The 23,233-nt window shown below is 43.6% G+C and overlaps 1 protein-coding gene across 1 annotated transcript in view; it reads left to right on the forward strand.

Annotated features, from left to right (window-relative positions):
- The window catches only part of Gfm1 (G elongation factor, mitochondrial 1), a 44,954-nt gene continuing 21,721 nt past the window's right edge, over positions 1 to 23,233 (forward strand). Inside the window, exons 1-10 of the mRNA NM_138591.2 lie at positions 1 to 208; positions 1,536 to 1,688; positions 3,241 to 3,373; positions 5,391 to 5,595; positions 8,432 to 8,548; positions 9,988 to 10,138; positions 13,441 to 13,595; positions 14,659 to 14,743; positions 19,565 to 19,702; positions 21,185 to 21,286. Of these exons, the coding sequence (NP_613057.2) occupies positions 125 to 208; positions 1,536 to 1,688; positions 3,241 to 3,373; positions 5,391 to 5,595; positions 8,432 to 8,548; positions 9,988 to 10,138; positions 13,441 to 13,595; positions 14,659 to 14,743; positions 19,565 to 19,702; positions 21,185 to 21,286 (1,323 nt within the window). The 5' untranslated portion in view covers positions 1 to 124. The remainder of the gene's footprint in view (positions 209 to 1,535; positions 1,689 to 3,240; positions 3,374 to 5,390; positions 5,596 to 8,431; positions 8,549 to 9,987; positions 10,139 to 13,440; positions 13,596 to 14,658; positions 14,744 to 19,564; positions 19,703 to 21,184; positions 21,287 to 23,233) is intronic.

A 23,233-nucleotide genomic window follows, 5' to 3' on the forward strand; every position in this document is an offset into this window, starting at 1 on the left:
CGGAAGTGCTCCTGCGGCTCCGGTTGCCGGCGTGACTTTGAGCTCTTCCCGCTCTGCTGCCGGCGCTGAGCACAACCGATCACCTCAGAGCAGGAGCCTTGGAAGTGGCTGTTCCAGGCTTGCCATGCGGCTGCTGCGGGTCGCCGCAGCCCTGGGGCGTGGACCGTTCCCTCGGGTCCCTGCAGTCCTGGGCTGGCAGGGGAAGCAGGTACTGGTGCCAGAGAACCTTCCAGAGCAGGGCAGGTTGGCGACACCTTTCCTTACCTGGGGTCTTGAGCAGCGATTTCCCGAGCCCCGTAAGCCCTTGGGTATCCGCATGCCAGCTCGGCCTTGCGACCCGCAGCTCTGCGCCGGGGTCCCTCCCTTCCTGATGATCTACCTTAAAGAGAAGTGCCCCGAGTGAAGGTCAGATGAAAGTTAGTGTCCCCGGGGCTCGAATCCCGGATTTCGGACTCGTTATCCAGTGGTCCTCTTACTACTGGGTGTGGTTGGATGCTCTCTGAACGTGTGGGTTCTATTCAACATCCCGGTACTCTTCTCTGGCCAAGTTTCCCAGTCAGGTGTATAGATTAAACTTTGTAAGTCTTTGGAGTGAGGTACTCAGAGCAGGGAAGCCGTTGGTAGATGTGACCTCTTACCTGTCATGGATACCTCGTTTGCTTTGCTACCAAGTGTTCCTGTGGTTTAACCATCCAAGCGCTTGTCAGCTGTCTTCTTTGACATGTGCCCAGTTTCCCTCTACCCAGAAGTGTTTGCCAAGCGTTTGGGTGTGCAGTTTTGTTTTGATTCAACAAATACATCCCCCTCCACCCCCCACTGTAAAGCTGACAGGAACACCACCACCCCAAAAGGCACTTCCTTGTTTTCGTTCAGATGAAATTGGAAACCTTTTTGGAGTTGTCTTGTGGCTGTTAGTTGGGTAGACCCATATGCCCCTTGCTAGCTGTGAATTACAGGACGGGAGAAGACAGAGAACCTAAGGTACAATTCAATCTAAAACTTGTATCTCTTGTTAAAGTGGCCATTGAGAGGTATAGCTCTGACTATTATGGTAGTGTGTATTTAAAAGTTAGCAGTGTGGATCAGCCAGCCATAAGGGTAGTTGTCAAGTGTGACAGCCTGAGTGTCAGTCTTGGGACCCACACAGTGGAGGGGTGAAAACGTAGCCCATGACTGCTCTTCCAGAGGAAGAGTTGAATGCCCAAAACTCACATCTTTGTTCGGAACCATCCATAACTCCAGCTCTAGGCGATGTGACCTTTCCAGCACCAGGCGTGCACGTGGTGCAGAGATATATATGCAAGCAAAACACATATACACGAACCTTTAAAAGTCTCAAGTTTAAAACTAACATTTAGAAGCAGTAGTTGTGCTTCTTTTATGAGTATTATTCAGAATTAAATCCAGGGCTCCTTAGATAATACGGAGGTTGAGAACCTTGCTTTGAGGATGAGAAAACAAGTCCGTAGTTCAGGTTTTAACTGTGATCTCGTATAATAGGTGTGCTAAACTGAGCTTTTAAAACTGTTTCTCAGGCTGATTGGAAGACCCGCCGATGGTGTTCGTCAGGGCCAGTTCCCAATGAAAAAATACGGAACATTGGGATCTCAGCTCACATTGATTCTGGGAAGACGACGCTAACAGAACGGGTGCTATACTACACTGGCAGGATTGCCACGATGCACGAGGTGTGTGCTTAGCGGTTGATTCCAGAGCGATTCAGAAATCGATTTTAATTCTACTGTTGTTATAGTTTCATAAGTTTCAGAAAACCTTGTTTTAGGATGAAAACTGGTCGGGTGCAGGGCAGTGGTTCTCTACTTTCCTAATGCTGCGAGCATTTAGCATAGCCTCATGTTGTGGTGACCACCAACCATAAAATTATATTTGTTGCTACTTCATAACTGAATGGTAATATACATATCTGTGTTTTCCAATGTTCTTGGGCAACCCTTATGAAAGGGTCGTTCCACCTCAGAGGGGTTGCAACCCACAGGATGGGAACCACTGCCACAGAGGCTCCTTAGCCAAAGTCAGATGGACAAAGAGGAGAGGTCAAGCTGGCTTGAGATGTGACTGTGTATTCACAACCCCTCTAGAAGTGAGTGATGGCTGTGAACATCCTGGGTTGATGCTGAGATGGCATGACAGACCCTTATACAGCTGTCACAACAGTCTTACGCATGTCAATGAAGGATCCATGTTTATAATGTTAAATGGAAAGTGAATCTCAAAAGGTGCTGTCCATGTCAAAACAAAACACACAGCTTTCATCTTAAAGGAAATCAGAGTTTTTATCTGGAGCCATTTTGAGTATGGCTCAGAAACACAGGTTGTCCCAAATTTAATGTTCTACCATGCAAGCAGTTTCATGATGTTCTAATTTTATAGAACAAAGAAAGTCAGAGATCAAGGCAGGTTTAAAATGCATTGGTGGGCACACCAGAGAGGCAAGGACAATGAGATGGGAAACTATTCTATAGGCCCAAGACGACATTCTTAGCTTTAGGACTGGCAGACGCTAGTGTCCTGCTAAGTTAATCGCGTCTAAGAGGTTTTAGTGTATTCTCATGAGGTGTTATTTCAGATACACGGTTGGGCAAGGCACAGCCCAGCACAGGGTAAGTAGCCCCTGAACCTGCATGATTCCAATTCTCCCCAGTAGGAAATTCTGATGGGTCCATCATACTCTGCAGATAGACTCCTTCCAGGAGGTCTGCAGTCACAGCCAGACATGGCTTCTTTTCAGGAAGTTTCATCCACAGCACTGAATACAAGTTCTACAAAAACCTACCAGAAAAGCATTGTTTAAAATGTTGGCACTCGAAGATACTGCCAAACCACTGAGTGACTTAACGCCCGCTCAGGCTGTTCTTCAGCCGAAGGGCATCCGCCAAACCATATCCTTTAGAAGCTAAACACTCCCATTTTGTGCTCACAGTCTGAGGAGAGCCGCAGAGAGGTCTGCTGCCTGAATATCATGAGTTCGTAGACTCTGAAACGCCAGCAGCCAGCAGTTCAGGGGAAGCAGATGGTGGTCCCCAAGTGCTTGTCAGCTGCCAACAAGGAAGAACTGAGTATGGGAGCCGAGACAGGAAACAAGAGTTTTATGAAATGATACGGTTATAGGATTAGGCTCATCTCACACTTGCATACGTTAGCTTTGATTTCTGGTTCTGTTTCAGTCAAGATTTCTTTCTGGGATGAGAGAAAAATGTGAGTTCTTGTGTTCATGTTTAGGTGAAAGGTAAAGATGGAGTTGGCGCTGTCATGGATTCCATGGAGCTGGAGAGGCAGCGAGGGATCACGATCCAGTCAGCAGCTACGTATACCATGTGGAAAGACATCAATATCAACATCATAGACACGCCAGGTAAGTGGGCCCTTTGCTTTGTGTTTTCTTGAAGCAAAAGTATATGTAATTCTTTTTACTACCATGATCCAGTTCATCTTTGAGGATCAGATTTTAAAAGTGCAAAACTGAATTCCTACCAGATTTGGGACTTAAAGCACTTTGTTTGTATGTTGCTTCTTTGAAAAATAACACTAAGAAAGTAAGAAGAGCTCTCCCGTTGCCATAGCTCCCCCTAATGTCCTTTAGAAGTAATCCTGTTGAGCCTTGAACCCGATACACAAGATTGAAGACATGAGGAATCTACGTCACAGTTTAAAGATGCGACAGACAACACAGGACACTGTGAGAAGTGTCCTGTGTTGTCTGTCTTTGCCAGCTTGACATGCTGTCATATTGTCTGCAGATGTGTCTGTCAGGCATTTTATTGATTGCTAATTGATAGAGGCCAAACCTACTGGGGCGTAACTTCCCCACCCCCACTCCCTGGCCTGCATGCAGGTGAACCTACCTGAGATATAAAAAAGTGAGCTGAGAAGGCAGTAAGCGGCCCCTGTGGTTTCTGCCTTAGTTCCTACACTGGTTTCCCTCGTGATGGACTGTAACCTTTGAGCCAAGTGTGAAGTCTTTCCTTCCCAAATTGCTTTTGGTCATGATGTTTTATCAAAGAAATAGGAAACTAAATACAGAACTAGGTACAGGTTGTAGATCCTGCTGTGACATCCCTGACCATGTTGGTTTTGGAGAGGGTTGGGAAAGGACTTTGGAATTTTGAACTGAGAAAGTCGTTGAGTGCTTAGAACTTAATAGGCTATTGTGGGTGCTTAGAAAGTAGGAATGCTGAACAAGCTGTAGATGAGCGAGGCCTGGCTGGTGAAGATTCAGAGAAGCGAAGTCTATACCAGGGCCACCTGTGTGATGTTTTGAGCTAAGACTATACGGTGTCTAGTCAGCTGGGGCTATAGAATCAGTTGTGGTAGTAAACAGCACTAAAGTATTTGCTTTGCCGGGACAGTCGATGCTTGTCAGCCGGAGGGGAGAAGTTAGCAGTAATTAAGGAGAAACCAGCCACTCAAGCCGTTTGGAACGTTTATATTGTTGAGTTTTGAATTTGCTCTGCTTTGATTGTGACTGTGCCCTGACTCTTTGCTCTTGGAGTAAGAAACTATTTAACTTGTTTTTTGATTATGTGTTTTTTTTCCAGCAAGCAACAGTTATGAGATCTTAGATATTTAAGATAGACTTTAGACTTTTAAAAGAAACACTGGCTGTTAAAGACTAAGACATTGAAGGTTATGTTTTATATGTGATACTTATATTAACATGAGGTCTTGAGGATAAACAAGAAGGAAGATATTATTGTTTACGATTGTTGTGCTGTTGTGCCGGGCGTGGTGGCGCAAGCCTTTAATCCCAGCACTTGGGAGGCAGAGACAGGAGAATTTCTGAGTTCGAGGCCAGCCTGGTCTACAGAGTGAGTTCCAGGACAGCCAGGGCTACACAGAGAAACCCTGTCTCGAAAAAACAAAAAACAAACAAACAAAAGATTGTTGTGTTGTTAGGTGGGTTGACAGGGGATCAAGTGTCTTGGTTAGTTCTTTGTCACCTTGACACAAGCTAGAGACAAGTGGGAACAGGAACCTTAGCTTGTGAAATACCCACACCATTCGCCTGGAGGAAAGTCGGGGGTAGGAGATGCTCTTAATTGCTAAGAAATGGAAGGGCCCAGGCCCCTGGGTTGCTGTTACCCTGGAGACGAGTGATCTTGGGTCCTGTAAGAGACTGTGCTGAGCTCATCACCAGGAGCCAATGGGTGGGCAGCCCTGGGGTTGGCTCCTGGTCGTGCCTTGAGTTCCTACCTTGGCTTCTGAGGATGGACTATAACCTGTTTGCCATAGAACCTTTGCGCCCATGTTGGTTTTGGTCAGTGTTCGATCACAGCAATAGGAAACCTAACCTAACCAAATAGAAACTAGTTTGTATATTAAAAATTCACACTGTTCTTTAAAACCCTCCCTTGCTGCTCTGTCTCCTTTAGGCCACGTGGACTTTACCATAGAAGTGGAAAGAGCCCTGCGGGTCCTGGACGGTGCAGTCCTTGTTCTCTGTGCGGTTGGCGGAGTCCAGTGCCAGACCATGACAGTCAGTCGTCAGATGAAGCGCTACAACGTTCCCTTTTTAACCTTCATTAACAAACTGGACCGAATGGGCTCTAACCCATCCAGGGCCCTCCAACAAATGAGGTACTGAGCCTGCAGCATGCCGGCTTTCACATTCAGGACAATTAATTCCATTATTAAGTTGTATCCTAAAGTTTCTTTCTTGATTGCATTTCTGTGATGTTAGTGAGTGGAACACAGTCTCAGTGGCTTAATTTACCCTGTGATTCATTAGCTTCTTCCTCTGTGAAATGGGGAAAATGTGTCTTGTATTTATTTCTAGTGCAGTTGACTCCAGAGAACTGTGCTGCTGTGTTACCGCTGGGGAAGCTGTAGATGCTGGGAGTGCTTGTGTTTTCTTTAGATAAAGCAGAGGAAGGTTTTGTTCTTAACAAATGTAGCAATGTAGCATCGTGCCCCTATCAGATTTTACCCAGCAGAGCTGATGGGCACGGGCTGAAACCCTTGCGGTGGTAAGTGGGCTATGAACCGTATATCTGATGACAAAACATCTGTCGGAGGATGTATTTGCAAATGTGAAAGTGATGTTTATCTTCTTTGGGTGTTTGAAATATCTTTTGCTGAGAGTAGGCAGTGTTTGGTGGTTATTGGGGGTTAGCACTAGATGAACTCTTTTTACTAGTTTTGTCCTGGTTTCAGGAAACTTCTCTTTCTCTGTGACTTGATGACTTTGGCTCTTTGTGTGATTTCTGTGTGTCTTTTCTCAGTTTGCAGCTCTCACGGAGCAGATTTTGGGACCTTTGGAACTGGCCTTCATGTATCGTCTTCTGTCATGCTTTCTCTCCCTGTTCTTAGGCACATGAGAGAGCTCCTGTCTATTCAGTGCGCGTGCGTGCGTGCGTGCGTTGGTGCGTGTGTGTGTGTGTGTGTGTATGTGTGTGAGTGAATGGCAAGTGTTTGTGTGTATGTGTGTGTGTGTGAGTGAATGACGAGTGTTTGTGTGAGCCCATGCCACTCACATGTGGGAATCAAAGATCAAAGGACACCTTTGTGGTTTGGGCCTTCCATGTTTACATGTGCTCAAGTAATTGGATTTTTCAAGCTTTTTATCAAGATTACATGTCGTTAGCAATTGAGCAGTCATATCCGCCCAAACAGAATTCTTGAGGTTCATAGCTCATGAGTTTGAGTTTGATAGTCTTCTGTGTCGTTTCTGTTATTTTGCATTTTAAAAGTATTCAGCAATTGTGTAACTAATTTCCATAAATTTTTCATTTACTGTAGTATCATTTTTCATAGAGGTACTTTTCAAATCTCTGTGTTAGGTATGGGAAAGAGCTCAGTAGTAAAGCACTTGCCTAGTGTGCTCCTGGCCTTGCTTGGTTTAATCCCTAACAGTACAGAATCTTAATTTAAATTTTCTTTTCTTTTCTTGGGTAACTGTTCTCAGATATTGATACATTTCTTCTAAAAATATCTTTTAGACTTTTATGGAAAAGTAACTTTTATTCTCCTGTGGTAATTGTTGTCTCTTAGTTCCTCAGTCTGCTAATCTAGGCCTAGTCCCGGAAGCTTCCAGACTCTATACAATCTAGTCCAGGCCTAGAGTGTTTTCAGCCTCTGAGACTCACTGCTGAATAAGCTCACCCTTTCTAGTTCTTTCTGAGCCCTGGCTGGCTGGTTCAACCCAGCTGTTCTGGCTCACCCGTCTCTCCAAGCTGACTGACTCAGTCTGCCTTCTCTCCCGCCCTCTGACTGACTTGCTGTGCTTGGCTTCGTAGTAACTTTGGCAGTCTGTTCTAGTGTAGCTTCTGCTGAGTCTCTGGCTACTTCTGTCTTCACCGGGTCTGGCTTGTTCTCTCTTCAGTCTGTCTCTACAACTGTCCTGGTAAAACTGCCTCTTCTTCCCTGCCCTGCTCTCTTAAGTAGCTTCCCTTTCCTCTCTCTTCTCATGAGAGTTGGGCGCATCCTATTCTGTCAGATCTTTTTCTGACTTGTCACTTCGTCTGCCACTCAACTAGACATTACTTTCAAACATGGCTACATCCTTGTATAAACTAACTCTACCTTCACTGTTTGAGATTAAAGGTGTGTACTAAGGGTATGTCTGTTTTCCAGCCAGAGGGATTAAAGGTGTGTGCTAAGGTTTGAGCCATACCACAACTAGAAGCAGGTTTTTTTCAGCAAAGAACTCAATCTTGGGAACAAATATCCTGCAACACTTTTTATTTATATGTATGTGGGTCTCTGTATTGTGTATACCGTACATGCGGATATACAGGGAGCGGAGAAGGAGGTGTTGGGTCTCCTGGAGCTGGAGTTACAGGCATTTGTGAACTCCCTGGCAGGTCCTCTAGAAGAGCAGCAAGTGCTCTTTACCACAGAGCCATATTTCCAGCCCCAAATATTAGTATTTTACAAGCTCTTGACTTTCTTCAAATACTAGTAGTTCTTAGCTCTCTGTCCATAGTTACACAGGGAGGCCTAGTGTGTGCTAAACGGTGCCAGCTAGAGCATGTTTCTTCTCAAGGTGGAGTCTCTACTGGTAACTGCAGTCTGTTCAGTGAGTCTAGCTGTAGGCTGACGTGAGTGTTCCTTGAACTCTCTCACTGAATGGTTGACTCTGTCACTTGGTTTAAGAGTGAGAACTAGGCTCTGCTGTCCCACTGTCTCTTAATGGCCTGGTCATCTGCAACTCTTTTTCTGTCTTTCCCTTCTGCTTCTGGGTGGGCATGCTCAGGGAGTCTGTGGTGAGAGATTACTCTGTGTTCTGTGTTGTTGGCACGGGCTTGCTTTTTAGCTCCCTGAGTTTAGGTGTCTGTTTCAGTCGCTGCCTGTCTTCTCTCAGCCCTGGTGCCTCAGCCCTGATGTCTACCGTGGTTCTTTTGTTTCCCTTTTGCCTTTTGTCATTTCAAAATAATTTTGAGAGAAGAAGCAAATAAATGTTTTTGTTTTTCAGATCTAAACTAAATCACAATGCTGCATTTGTACAAATACCCATTGGTTTAGAGGGTGATTTTAAGGGAATTATAGACCTCATTGAAGAACGAGCTATTTACTTTGATGGAGACTTTGGGTAAGTCCTAAAGTACTAAAATCTTATATTTTGAAAGACATAAGTTAAATATAGACTAATTATCTCTTTGAAATGTGCCTGAATGTTATTCTCTCGGGTGATTTTAATGACTGGATTGTAATATAAATGCAGTCTGATTTGCAGGAAATCTGATATGTGACCTGCAAGGGAGTCAAGACCCACCGGTTGAGAAAGCCAGACCTGATGGCACACGCTCACTCTCCTAGCACTTGGGGGCTGAGTCAGGAGCAAGCTGAAGGCCAGCACTGGCCACACAGCAGGATTCTGTCTCAGAGCCCACCCCACCCACTTCAAGCAAGTGGCGGGCTTCCGCATAGACAACGGCTGTCCCGTCTTAAAGCCTTTGGGTCTTACTTCCCTTGTTAATAGAATTTTCAAAAGCTTAATCTTCAGGCTTCAAATAGGTTAGCTTGAAAATCAGCTTATGTTTGCTTAGTTTGTTTAAACTAGCTTCCTCATCTAAAAATACAGATAATAGAAACTTTTGTGTGGGTGTTAGCAGATCTCCAGTTTCATGCTGCTGTAATTCAGGTATTAAATAAATGGTCATTTCTTTCCTTTCCTTTCCTTTCCTTTCCTTTCCTTTCCTTTCCTTTCCTTTCCTTTCCTTTCCTTTCCTTTCCTTTCCTTTCCTTTCCTGCTAGATGGCAGTAAAAATAGCCCTGGAGCCACCCTGAAAAGAATTATAACTTCTCAGAATTATAACTTGATAACTTTTCTAGGTGGTTTTTGTTATTTTTCCTTTTTTTGAGAAAAATGTAGTACTGGCTGGCCTGGAACTTGCCTTGTAGACCAGGCTGTTCTCAAACTCACTGAGATTGACTGCCTCTGCCTCCTGAGTACTGGAATCAAAGGCATGCGCCACCACACTTGGCTCCCAAGTCATTGTTTTGACCACGTGTTCTGTGGCTCATCTTAATCTCTAGAATAAGATAAGCCAGTTTTTATTAAATTGGGAAGAATTTTATATTTCATCATGTATCATTAGAAAAATCTGATATGTAGAAAAATAGACTATGATGCCTATTATAACATAAAGGATTACTATAACAAAGGATTATTATAACATAAAGGATTATTACAACATAAAGGATTATATAACATTAAGGATTACTATAACATAAAGGATTATTATAACAAAGGCTTTGTTTCCCTCGTAGCTGACTGTGTTGAGTGCAGGCACTTCTGTTCACTGGTGGTCCACTCTGAGCAAGTTACTTGGTCCATGGAGTGGTTTTGCCCAAGGTCCTGTCTGAGTTATAACCATGCATGTTGTCTTATTTGCTGTTTGGGTGCAGGACCTCAGAACTGTCCCCAGACCATCAGGGAGACACCTTAGTTGTTAGCCACGCCTTTGATGTGTGCATGTTTAACTGAGCGTTCCTAGAGTTACGAAAGTAAAGCATTCTTTGTCTTAGTCAGATTGTCCGATATGACGAGATTCCGGCTGGATTGCGGGCCGCAGCCGCTGACCACCGGCAGGAGCTCATTGAGTGCGTTGCTAACTCAGATGAGCAGCTTGGTGAGCTCTTCCTGGAAGAAAAGATCCCCTCAGTTTCCGACTTAAAGGCAAGTGCTCTCAAAAATAGGTCTTCTTAAAAACATTGTTTAGTGCTCTCAAAAATAGGTCTTCTTAAAAACATTGGGTGGGTGTTTTGCCTGCATGCAGTGCCTTTGGAGGCCAGAAGAAGGCATTGTGTTCCCTGGAACGGGAGTTGCAGATGATTGTGAACGGCCATGTGGGAGCTTGAATCTGTCCACTGTCCTCAGGAAGAGCAGCCAGTGCTCTTAACCAATGAGTTGTCTCTCCAGTCCCTCAAAATGAATTTACATGTTTAAAAACAGGCTAATTTTGGGTGGAAGAACGTAGGTTCTTTTGTTAATGAAATCTGAGTAAAAATATTTAATACAGTTTACTTCCATAAAAAAAAATGAAGATTCTTACAAGAGACTTTTAAATAAACATTTCCTCTAAATAAGATATTCAAGTTTCAGTACTAATCACTAAAAAAATGCAAATCAAAGTCACAGTAAGATACCATTCATGCTTTTAAGATGAATGTTATTTAAGACTAACCAACCAACCAACTAGCCAAAAAAACCCATAAACCCAGAGAGCATGTGTTGATGCAGATCTGGAGAAGTGGGAACCCTTGGCCCTTCCTGGTAGCAGTGTAACAAACACTGTGGGAAACAGTATGGCAGTAAACCTCTCCCTGCAGACACACCCTGAGGAAGAAGGGTCCCCGATAGTTCAGTTGTACCCCAGCAACTCCAGAAGCAGTGCCCGCAACAAAGAGCAGGGGTGATGCTTTAATGGGTGGGTGTCCATTAAAATGAATGAATGCATAGACACTATGCAGTCTGTACAATACATAGTTGTTATCCCTCCAAAAAAGGGCTAAATTCTGAGCAATGTGACAGTGCAATGAACTATGAAGACGTTCTGGCGAAAACGCCAAGCCTCTAGGATAGTTATTTTATGATTTTGTTTATGTGGTACACCAAGCTTTGTCAAATTCATAGAAAGTATACGCCGAGTGTGCAGACCTGGGCCTGCAATCCCAGTCCCTGGAAGACTGAGATGGAAATTCCCACTAGCTCAGGGTTATCCTGGACTACATAGTGAGTAGCCTGGTCTATGGAGTGAATATTTTTTCTCAAAAAGACTAAAATAAGTAAAGTGGTGATTACATGAGTCGTTAGCCTTCATTTCGGGGAACTGTTGTTTTAATTGGAGAAAACAAAAGTTTTAAAAATGAGTAATGATAAGAGCTGTATAGCATTATGAATGTATAGAATGTTACTGCGTTATATGCTTTAAAATGGTTTAAATAGTAATTTTTATGTATTTTTATAAAGACATTAATCTTTTTAAATCACTTGTTATGTGTAACAGAGATCAGATAGGTAATTATTACATAAGCTGTTACATATAAATGTAAATTCAATAAATTGTACTCAGACACAAGAAAGAACATTGTTGCAGCTGAATTGATTTTTCACAGAAGTCTCGAACTGGAGCCATATCTTATAATGTGAGCTCTTGGACATACTGGAAGGAGTTAGTGCCTTAGCCGACAAGTAGAGAGCACTCGGAAGACATGTCGGTCTAGCTCTAAATGAAGACAAGTATATATTAGTAACCATGATAGAGAGGGGGGTGTCTATTATTAAAATGTGTCAAGTTTTTAAGATTACTCCCAAAGGTTTAGTAACTCACTGGAATTCACAGAACGTAGCCTGTGGTTTATTTCCATTGAGAGACAACTAAGCAGAGGGAAGCAGCACATGAGACAGTCTGAGGGAGGCATGTGTGAGCCCCAGGAGAGCCTCACAGACTCGGCTCCCTCAGCAGAGGCGGTGCAGCACTGTGGAGCCTAGGCTGTCTGCGGGGTGGATGCTGGATCCCAGCCTTGGGAGATGAGACAGGACAACCCTAGTTTGAGGTCAGCCTGGGCTACGGAGGGAGACCATGTCTCAAAAAATCCAAACCAAAGTGAACAAAGCAAAACCAAGAGAAACTCAGTGTACCCAGTTTTTATTGGGGTCTATTTAGCATGTACTCAAATTTTGGTCTTCTAGAAGCGAAGTGTTTAACACACACCACATTGTGTAGCGCATCAGCAGAGCAAACTGTTGTTTCCAGTTCAAAAGGATGAGGGTCTTCTCGGATACCCAGGACTCTGTCGAGGCCGTTGTGCAGAGCACAGTCCTTAGTCTCTGCAGGTCGGTGGGCATGTGTTAGGTTCTCTGCTGTATTGGATGCTTAATGACGTGTTGGAAGACAGCAACCTTTAAGTGTGAAATTGTTTGTTACGAAAAGGAAAGTTTTGGAAAATGGAGACTTTGTTGGACTGTTTTATGGATGGTTTTCACTTATCCTGCCTTGTACAATTCTGTGTTTTATGAATGTAGACTAAGTATGGTAATGGTACAGGGTGTCCCTATCTGCATATAAGGGAGAAGTAGGAAGCCATTATGGTGAAATGGCTTGCGATAGTCTAATTTCTTTTCCTGAAGCCGTTTCTGAGTCCTCGAGGCAGCACCAGTGTTGTTGAGGAGATTTTCAGCAGTCGCAGAAGCAGTGATCAGCTTGTGTTCACTGGCGCTCAGCTCGCAGACTCTTCTCCTTCAGCCCAGGGCCAGCCTGTGAAATGGAGCCTCCCCCAGTCAGTGAGGCTCTTCCACCCTCAGTGCATGTTACCTGAGAAATCCCCCAAAGACGTTTCCAGAGGTTTACAACACCCCTCCCCCCACCCTGTCCCCCTGGGATTCTGAACTGTGCATTAAAACTAATCTTCACAAAGGTTTATAGTTAAAAACACTACTATCCCATAAAACCATTTCTCTGCCCCATTCTAAAACATGTTAATTTCTGATAAATTTTCCCAGAGATTTTGCTTTGGTTTTTGTTTGTTTTGTTTTTGAGACAAGGTCTTACTATGCAACCTTAACTGGTTGGCCTTGTACTCATAGAGATTCAACTGCCTCTACCTCCCGAGTGCTGGAGTTAATGGTATGTACTTCCATACCCAGTTCTGTGTGTATCTTTTTCCCCTTATTAAGTTATTAGCATTCAGTTTACAGTATTCTATGCATCTACTTTATATGTATGAACCTCTTTTGATACCAAATTAAAAAGAATGATTTTAGGAGTGTCAAAAAGTAATTGTCCCATAAATCAGCTATTGGCGCTCTTATAAGAAAAGCAATTTTTCCCTGTTTTTCAATATGCCGGCTGAGTTATTGAGCTGTTATTTTTGTCTCTTTTCTGGAACCAGCACTCTGGTGCATTATTTCATTCTGTTTGTTCATCACTGACCTGGAGCATACATTATTAACACGAATCGTTTTCTCTTACTCTGTAGCGAGCAATCCGGAGAGCTACTCTGAGTCGATCCTTCACTCCTGTATTTTTGGGAAGTGCTTTGAAAAACAAAGGAGTTCAACCTCTTTTGGACGCTGTTTTAGAATACCTGCCCAATCCATCTGAGGTCCAGAATTACGCTATACTCAATCAGAAGTAAGTATTGCCGCCTGAGCCTCGGTTTATGGAAAGATCCTGGAATACTAGCACACTATGACAAGTTTAAGGACTGTTCTTTCACTTATTTTTATGATTTCCTTTCCTCGTTCACAAAAATCACCATTTTTAGTTGGCTGTCAGTTTCGGTGTACGGGAGATACTGACTGCACAGGTGGGTTCCCATATCATTAGTGACTTAGGAGTATGATTTGTTTTATTCTCTCTCAAAAGTTTAAAGTATTAATTTTGTTTTTAAATTTGGTGTCATTCATTTTCAGTTATAGCATCTTTTTAGTTTAAAAAAAATGAAATTCAGGTCAGTGAGATAGCATGTCGGATACAGGTGTCAGCTACGGAGGCTCGTGGGCTCAGTTTAACTCCCAGGAGCCACATGGTGGATGGGGAGAACCAACTCACAGAAGCCCTCAGGCTCCTCATGCGTGCCCCCACCCCAGCCATGCATAAAATAAAATACCACAGAACAAAGGAAATGTAAGGCAACAAGGAAGGACGCCTCTGTAAGGCTCTCACGGGTCACTACTCTGCACACTCTACCAGAGTTCAGCGTTTTAACCTACACTGGTCCTGTCTATAGTTACAAAGTCTTCAGGACTCATTCTTACCGAACTCTTTCTGTGAGACTTATTTGTGTGTAAACCAGGGATTGTCAGCAAACATATTCTTTTCTCCTTGCTGAGAACAAATTGATATGGAGGAAGTATTAAGGGCTGGATAGATGGCTCAGTGGGGAAGCATGCTTGCTGAGGAAGCGTGAAGATGCAAGAAAGAGCCACCTTTGCAGGTGTGCTTGTGACACTAGTGATGTGGGAAGGGCTTGTGTGGAGACAGGAGGATGTCTGGGGTGTGCTGGCTGCCAGCCTAGCTGCAGGTTCAGTGAGAGACCCTGTCTCAGAGTAGGGCCAAGAGTGACCACAGGACACCCCTGGCCTCCATGCACGGTTGTAGATACATGCATACATTCATGTGTGCTCACAACCACACATTCACTACAAAAGATTACGTGTTATATTTTATAGTTTTATATTTCTTTTATTTTAAGTGACTCAAAAGAGAAGACCAAAATCTTAATGAACCCCCAAAGAGATGATTCGCACCCATTTGTAGGCCTGGCTTTTAAACTGGAGGTGAGTTGCTGTTTAACTTACTTACTGCTGTCTGTAGACGTTTTCTTTTACTGGACTTGTAGCCCTGTTATAAAATGACTCTGTGTGATCATGTGAGAGATAAGGTTGTTCCTTGCTTTTGAATGCAGTAACTCTTTACAGTTTTAAAGTGTAAGGTTTTCAGAAATCATACTCTACATAATTTTACCTCAGTATTTTCATTTAATACAGATATAGAAATAATCCATATTTCTATAAATTGTTTGAACATTTACTCCCATTTTGTGTTCTGGGGCAGGGTCTTGTATGTAGCCCAGGCTGGCCCAGAGGTTGGCAATGCTCTTGCTCTAGCGTCCCGAGAGCTGGGGTTACAAGCGTGTCCTTCCATGGCCAGTTTAACATTTAAACATTTTAAATGATGGTTGGATCTTGTATTAAATAGCTGGGCGGGGGTGGCAAAACACCTTTAATCTGAACACTTGGGAAGTAGAGACAGGTGGATTTCTAAATTCAAGGCCAGCCTGTCTTACATAGTAGGACAGCCAAGGCTACATAGAGAGACCCTGTCTCAGAAAAGTAAAACAAACACACAAAAAACCAGAACCAGTGTATTAAGTAAATTGGCTTAAAATTATCTAATTATTGAACATTGTTATAATAACCTTTTTAGAAAAAAAGGTTGTCCTGAGTCAGTTATGAAGGAACTCAAAGTTGCTCTGTTTTTAAAACCTGTAATCTGTAGATGTTGGAAATGTGCAGCTGTTGCAGTTGGTGTCGTGAGTGGGGTGTAAGTTACAGTGTAGCATTCTTTAGGCTTTAGCAGTTAAGATGCTTACTCATTTTAATCATGGACTTGATTTGACCTATGGATGCCAAAGAGGGTTTTGATCCTCTGGAGTTAGAGTTACAAACTGTTGTTAGTCACTGTGTGGTACTGGGAAGTAAACCTGGGTCCTCTGCAAGAGCAGCAGACGTTCCTAACTGCTGAGCCATCGCTCCAGCCAAAATACCTACCTATTTTTCTTCTCGTCTTTTTTTTTTTTTTTTAACATGGGAAGTTGTAATTTTTAGAAATACACATTTTTTTAGATTTGCTGAAAAATTATAAGGAATTACAGAGAATTCATTCCATTTCCTCTTAGTAAACAGCAACTAATGGCAACTAATGGAACAATGTTAATTTATTATTCATAAAACCCACATTTATTCAAATATTTATGGTTATTGCCTATATCCCCTTTCTGATTGTATCCCATTCAGCTAACACATTAGATTCCGTTGTCCTGTCCTCTTAGGCTTCTGTCACAGCTAGTTTTATGTCACCTTGGCATAAGCTGGTAACGGGAACTTCAGTTGAGAAAAGACTCCTACCAGACTGGCCTACGGTGCTTGTTCTTGAGTGATGAGTGATGTGGCTGGTACCATCCCCGGGGTTGGTGGTTCTGGTTCTAGGAGGCAGGCTGAGCAGACCAGGGGCGCAAGCAGGCCAGGCTCAGCACCGGCATAGCCTCTGCATCCGCTCCTGACTTCCGCAGGGCTGCGTGTGTTAACTTGAAGCCTTCCTCGCTGGTCACACTGACCATGGCGATTATTACTGCAGTGGAGACCCTGACACAGCTCCTGTGACTCTCTTAGATTTTTTTTTCTCCCTCTTTCCACATCGTTGACATTTTAGAGAAGTAGTCAAGGATGCTTTTCCATCTGAGACTCTGATGTGCCGCCTGTGAGGATTAGATTGGGGTGGGGTGACAGGATGGCGGCAGAGGAAATGCCATTCTTGTTTACTGTTCTGCTAACCTTCCTCACCTGACTTCGGGTCCTTTGTCAGGGTCCTTCTGTATAATTGCCCTTCATTTCTCTCCCCTTCTCACTACACTCTTTAAAAAGAAGTCATTATGTTTGGCTGTTAAGTGCCTTCTCACGAGGAGGGAAACAAGCATCTACCACCCAGATAGGGCACCAGTGACAGAGCAAGCTGATGTACCCGCCTGAGTCCATCAAACTTGGTGGGCCAGTGAGTTTACTGGGGCAGCCTGCAGGAGCATGGGTGGGCCTTGGACAGCTGTAGCACCCAGCACTCAGCACCCAGCACCCAGCACCCAGCCCTTTATGGTTGATGCCTCCTGAGAGCTGCATCCGTGGCGGTCTCGGCCCACTTGGCAGGCTGCAGCACACACCCAGTGTCTGTTCTTCCCCAGAACCTTTCTGCTTCTCGCCACAGGGAGGGAGGGGAGGGGGGGCTCCTGAATCTTAACAACTTTCTGAGCTCCCTGAGTCCGGCAAGGTTTCTTAGTTTCCTGAGTCTCATGTGCCAGGCTCTTGTCTCCAGGTGGGGATGTGGAGGAAATGGCTCAGTTTGGAGGAAATAGCTGCTTTCTATGTGTTGACAGAGCAGCTGTATTTTGTTTAAGCTTTATTTTTCCTTAGTGTTCATGTGTGAAGGTGTAGGCACATGGGTGCAGGAGCCCACAGAGGCCAGAAGAGGGCACCAGGTCCCATAGAGTTACCGGCAGTGCAGACTGCCCACTGTGGGTGTTGGGACCTAAACTCAGGTCCTGGACAAGCCACACATGCTATTAACCACTGAGCCATTTCTCGTCTGCATTTCTTTTTTGTAAATGTAAATAATAATATTCATTCTTTTATTAGTTAGACCAAAGTGTTTTACTTATTTATACCAACCTGACAACAAGCTGGATTTTTAAAAGCAGCGACTTAAACTTCGTAGTGCACTGTCAGTCTGCTCATTGTTCTTTTCATGTGTCACTTGGGGACTCTGTGTATTTTGTTGACACGTCCTTTTACATTTCTGGTTTTGTCTTTGCATTGTTAATAAAACTGGAATGTGTTTGGATGTGTGTTGTTAGGGAAACACATTTCTGTTCCTGATACTTCCTTTTTACATGTTTAAATATAGACTTCTTTTTTAGTGAACATTTTCTTAAAGATTTATTTATTATTATTATTATATCTAAGTACACTGTAGCTGTCTTCAGATGCGCCAGAAGAGGGCATCAGATCTCATTACAGATGGTTGTGAGCCACCATGTGGTTGCTGGGATTTGAACTCAGGACCTTTGGAAGAGCAGTCGGTGCTCTTAACCACTGAGCCATCTCTCCAGCCCCTTTAGTGAACATTTTTATCTGATAATTTTATTCATGCCTGCAATGTATTTTGATCATATGTAACCCAAACCTTCTCCCATTCCCCTGGACCCCTTCAGTGCCTTCCCCTCTTGTGTTAATATCCCTTTTAAAAAAGATTTATTTATTTATGTGTTATGCTTATAGGTGTTTTGACTGTATGTACATCTCACCAGAAGAGGGCACTAGATCCCATAGGACTACAGTTATAGAGGCCATGAACTGGCATGGGGTGCTGGAACTAAACTCAGGACCTCCCTCAGGAAAAGCAGTGTTCCTAACCGCTGGATCGTCCCTCCAGCCCCACAGAGTACAGTGCTTAGCCACATGTGTGTAGGTGTGAGGCGTGGGTGCCTACCAGTCGCTATGCCCGTGTTTCTAGAGACACTCCACTTTAAATGCCGACAATGTGAAATTCGAAGCTAGGAAACACAGGAGAGAGAACATGAGATGCTTGTCTTTCTGGGTCAGAGTTCATGAAGCACCGTAATGTGTGTATGCCACATAGAAAATGTACATGCGTGTGTACATAGAAACCGTTGTCCAGTTACCATTCTGTTCATTTCTATTTCTATTATATTGTTAGGAATTGTTCAATATAATGTGTTCTGGTTCTCTTCCAATTCTCATTACGTTCTGTCATCCCTCCTGCTTCCCATTGGTGCTTCCTCTCCCGCAGAGCACTCTGTGCGTTTGCGTTCTGTGTATGCTTTTAACGCTAGAGCCCTCATTGCAAAGAAAAGATTTTATAAATGTCTTCCCGTGTGTGACTTATCTTGCTTAATATAAAGTCTCTAGTTCTGTTTGTTTTTCTGAAAATGGCATGGCTTTTGCTCTTTACAGCTCTAGTGGTAAACTTACATGTGAGCATTTGATGTTCGTTCTGTATCAGTCTTTTTCTCATTACTGTACTTTTTGAGAAATGTCTGTTTTTACATAGCCTTCTGAGTGAACTTTAAGGTCACTTAATTAAAGTTTCTGTTGGGAGATGTGAGATGGTTCAGTGAGCCAAGGCAGATAGCACCAAACCTGACGGCCAGAGTGTGATGGCAGAGCCCGTGCAGAGGGAGGAGAGAGCTGATGCCCTAACACTGTCCTCTAACATCGGCTCCTGCCCCTGCCCTATCCCAAAAATACAGAGATACCTTTACTGTAAGAAATACATCTCAAGAACTTCGTTGGGATTTTGTTGCTGTCCTACTGACTATAAGCTAACATGATAATACAGGCAACTCCTAAGTATGTATCTGAGAGTCCAGCGTGGAACATCTGGTCTCCTCATAGACCTCCTGTGTACTTCCCAAATGATTGTTAAAGTGGCTTTAGACAGATAAGAGTGTATTATCTTCATAATTACACCATATTTTTATATCATATTAAACTGAATTTTTTTTAAATTTTGGAAAGCAAAAGATACCTTAATGTAAATAATAAAAAATGTAATAACATTAGAAGCACAACAGTATATTGGATTCTGGTACCAAAAAGATGGATTGGCAACAGCCATTTCCTTGACCTTATTGATATTCCCATGGCTATATGGTGAATTGATACTCAAATCCTATATAGTATGACAGTAAACTGAAATGTATGTAAGATAATTTCTAAAAGGGAAAGAATATCTGGAGGTAGCCGAAAAGCTTTCCTTTCAATTTCAATTTCTTTTTGTTCTTCTAAAAATCCAATCTTGACTTGTAGGCGGGCCGTTTTGGACAGCTGACTTATGTCCGAAATTATCAAGGTGAACTGAAGAAGGGAAGCACCATCTACAACACGAGGACCGGGAAGAAAGTGCGCGTGCAGCGGCTAGTGCGCATGCACGCCGACATGATGGAGGCAAGTATCTCTGCCGCCACCCGCAGACGAGGTGGGCGGGCGGAGCAGCTGTGCCTTCCTGCTGTCCGTGCTGCACTGGGGCATTCTCTCCGTGAGCATGCGCTTTCCTCGCTTCCTTTATGCTCAGACGTGCTGTGACTCTGAGCAGCACCTTGCTGGAGGTTAAGCAAGTTGTGTTAAGAGCTTGGTTTATGTCATTAGAAGGTAGCTATACTTCCTCAGAGGCCAAGCTTCAGGAAGAGACTTGGCACAAGATTTAGTAGTTTCCTCAAGAGCTATAAAGATGCTGCTTGTGAAGGGACATGAATTCCGGAAGCGAAAGCGGACTCACAGGCCTACCTGGAATACGTAAGGGGACTCTCCCTGTCTGGGAGAGAGAAAAGGAGCGTTAGAAGCATTTAAAACTGTAGTTCTTAAAGATAAATGAGTAATAAATTCACCGTTTTTTAAGTGATTTGATGAGTTTGCTTCCTGAGAACTCCTGTTTAGCATTAGAGCCTTTATTCCTATACGAGACAAGATTTAGTACTCTTCTCAAGAGCCACAAAGATGCTAGCAGTGACAGTACTGCGTTCAAGATGTGAGGGCAGACTCGCGGCCAGCCTGGAATACACAATACAGACTGTTAGCCATGCAGCTTGCGAGTCCACCTGAATGTCTGTAACTTCTTGAGGTAGTCTGGGTCTTTGACTAAAATATGCTTAGCCTTTTGTAGTCCTTAGAGATAGTCCATGCATAGCAAGAATACCATGTGCACGAAGCCACCCCTCTCTCTGGTCCAGCTCAGTGTACCCAGGGAAAACTATTCATTGGAGTGAAAAATAGGAAGTTTTTGAAGAAACACCGTTTGTCTCTTGGAGGATGAATGGGTAGTCACAAAACTTGGCAGCTTTGCCAAATAAACTGGGCGGAGCAGGCCAGAGAGTTACTAATTGTCACAGATATTTCGTGCCAGACTCAAGCTGCAAATATGTCATCAGAGAGAGACACTCACACCACAGCTGTTAGGAACAAAGCTTGAGTGGGGAGGGACAATAACTCGGAAGCCTGGAGGCAGCAGTGTTTTGTTCTGCCTTTCCTGTGTTTTCATATTGCTTGTATATGTGAGGAATTAAAAGTATTTTTAGTACAATGGCTTCCATTCACCTCTGTTTATGAAACTTCCTTTGCAGTTTTCCTTGTATGTCTGTCCTGTGTGGTCTCAGCATAAGCCCTGCTTTTAAAACACATCAGTTAAAGATGCCAGAGCTCTGGAATTTCCCACTGGGTGTAAAACTTTGTCAGTTGAGATAGACAGTGTCTTAAAGTCCTGTTGAGGACATGTCTTAGCGTGATTGTTGGTGTTGGGTTTGCCCATTGTCTGTAGAATTCATACAGAGTTTCTACATTGCTTCTGTGCAGTATATTTACAGTGCAGTTGCCTCATACTGCACCTTGATTATTTTTATGTCCAAGTATAATTTGCCCTGTGTCTTTCTTTAGGATGTTGAAGAAGTATATGCTGGAGACATCTGTGCATTGTTTGGCATTGACTGTGCAAGTGGAGATACATTCACAAACAAAGATAACAGTGACCTTTCTATGGTAAGCCACGGACAGCAGAGCTATTCCTCACTTGATTTCCAGAGGTCTACTTGTATTTACTGTATTGCAGACTGCAGCAAAATAGCCGCAAAGGTTTGCATTGAGTGCCGCGGGCAAGTTCATCAAGCCCTTGTTGGATGGAGCTCTTTGCGTATCAGCTGCATAAGTGCTTTATGTGGGCTTACTTACCTGGCTTTTCTTTGTAAAACAGTCCCCAATGCTCCAAGGATTTAATGTGGAGGGAAATCTCTCCTAGGTAACACTTGGAAGGTGTAGCTCCAGCTCTTCCACCCCGAGATCTGCTGCCCTCTGCGGGGGCCACTGAAATTAGTGTCACTCTCAGGCTGCTGCTCCTAGTGGAGTGCTGCTTACTAAATCCGTAACTGGAGAGATCTCTTCCAGTAACCTAGGAAAGTATAGGGCCAGACTATAATATTCAAATAGACTTGGGGATAGCAATGTGTTTACACTTAGAAGCTATTTTAGTTACTTTCCTATTGCTGTGGAGAAACACCATGATCCAGGTCACTCTTAAAAAAGGCGGCGTTTAACTTGGGAGTTGCTTGTGGTTTTCGAGGGGTTAGTTCACGGTCATCATGCTGAGGGAATCAGAGAGACATGGCGCTGAAACAGTAGCTGAGAGCTTATATCAGGATCTGTAGGCAGTGGGGATAGGGCAGGGGTGGAGCTTTTGAAACCTCAGAGCCCACTTGTAGTGACATACCTCATTCAACACGGCCATGCCTTCTAGTCCCTTCCAAACAGTTCCAGTAACTGCAAACCAAACAGTCAAATGTATGAGCCTACGAGGACCATTCTTGTTCAAGCTGCCGCAGAAGACAGGGTACCAAGAAGGCAGTGGGATGCACACTGTGGACAGCTGGCTCTGGAATTCAGAGCTTTCTGAAGGACCGTGAGAGAAAAGCATGCTCAGGCAGTTCCTGCCTTTATCCGCACCACTCAAGTGACCTTACTTCTCCCATAGCAGAACAAGGTCTTCTACTCACCTGGGATCAGTGAAGAGGACAAGTGCACAGGGGCCACTCACAGTGGTTTCCTTATAGCAGAGCCGGTCTTTAATAGTTCCCTGTGTTGTGTGATGCACGCATAATTTTATAACCAGTTTCTCTCTATAGTATTCTCTGGGTTTTATAAGTTATTATAAGACTGCACAGAGCCCATAAGTCTGCAGTTTGAGATCTCAATAAGGACACTTTATATTTTAGATTAGACCTTGTGTAAGTGCTTGCCTTGGGCTGGAGCGATAGCTCAGTAGTTCAGAGCTCTTGCTACTCTTGCAGAGGAAGCAGGTTGGGTTCTCAGCAGCTATATGGTAGCACACAGCTACCTAACTCCAGTTTCAGGGGATCCAGTACGTTCTGCTGTGCTCATAGGCTACTGCACACACTTGGTGCACATAAGCACTTGCAGAACACTGTTACCCATAAGTAAAACTTGCCATTGCATTATGAAGTGGATGGTTATTGTGGGAGCTGCTCACTTAGACAGTGAAGGGAATTGGTCTTGGTTAGTCTCACTTCTGCCCAGCGCTCCTGCCTGGTCCTTGGCCAGGTGACATTATGTTCTTTTCAGTAATTTTAGTTACTTGACTTATAATCTGAGGATACTTTCTGCTTTTTAGAACTGTCAATCGATAAAATAAGATGTGTATATAAAGACTTCATTGCCCCTTCTGTTTCTTTTATTATAAATAAAACACTTGGGACTGGAGAGATGGCTCAGCAGTTAAAAGCACTGACTGCTCTTCCAGAGATCCTGAGTTCAATTCCCAGCAACCACATGGTGGCTCACAACCATCAGTAATGAAATCCAATGCCCTCCTCTGGTGTGTCTGAAGGCAGCTACAGTGTACTCATATAAATAAAATAAATAAATCTTTTAAATAAAACACAATAACGTATTAGAAGATTGCAACAGAAAATATAG

The sequence above is a fragment of the Mus musculus genome, chromosome 3, assembly GCF_000001635.26.
Source record: "Mus musculus strain C57BL/6J chromosome 3, GRCm38.p6 C57BL/6J".
Classification (NCBI taxonomy): Eukaryota; Metazoa; Chordata; class Mammalia; order Rodentia; family Muridae; genus Mus; species Mus musculus.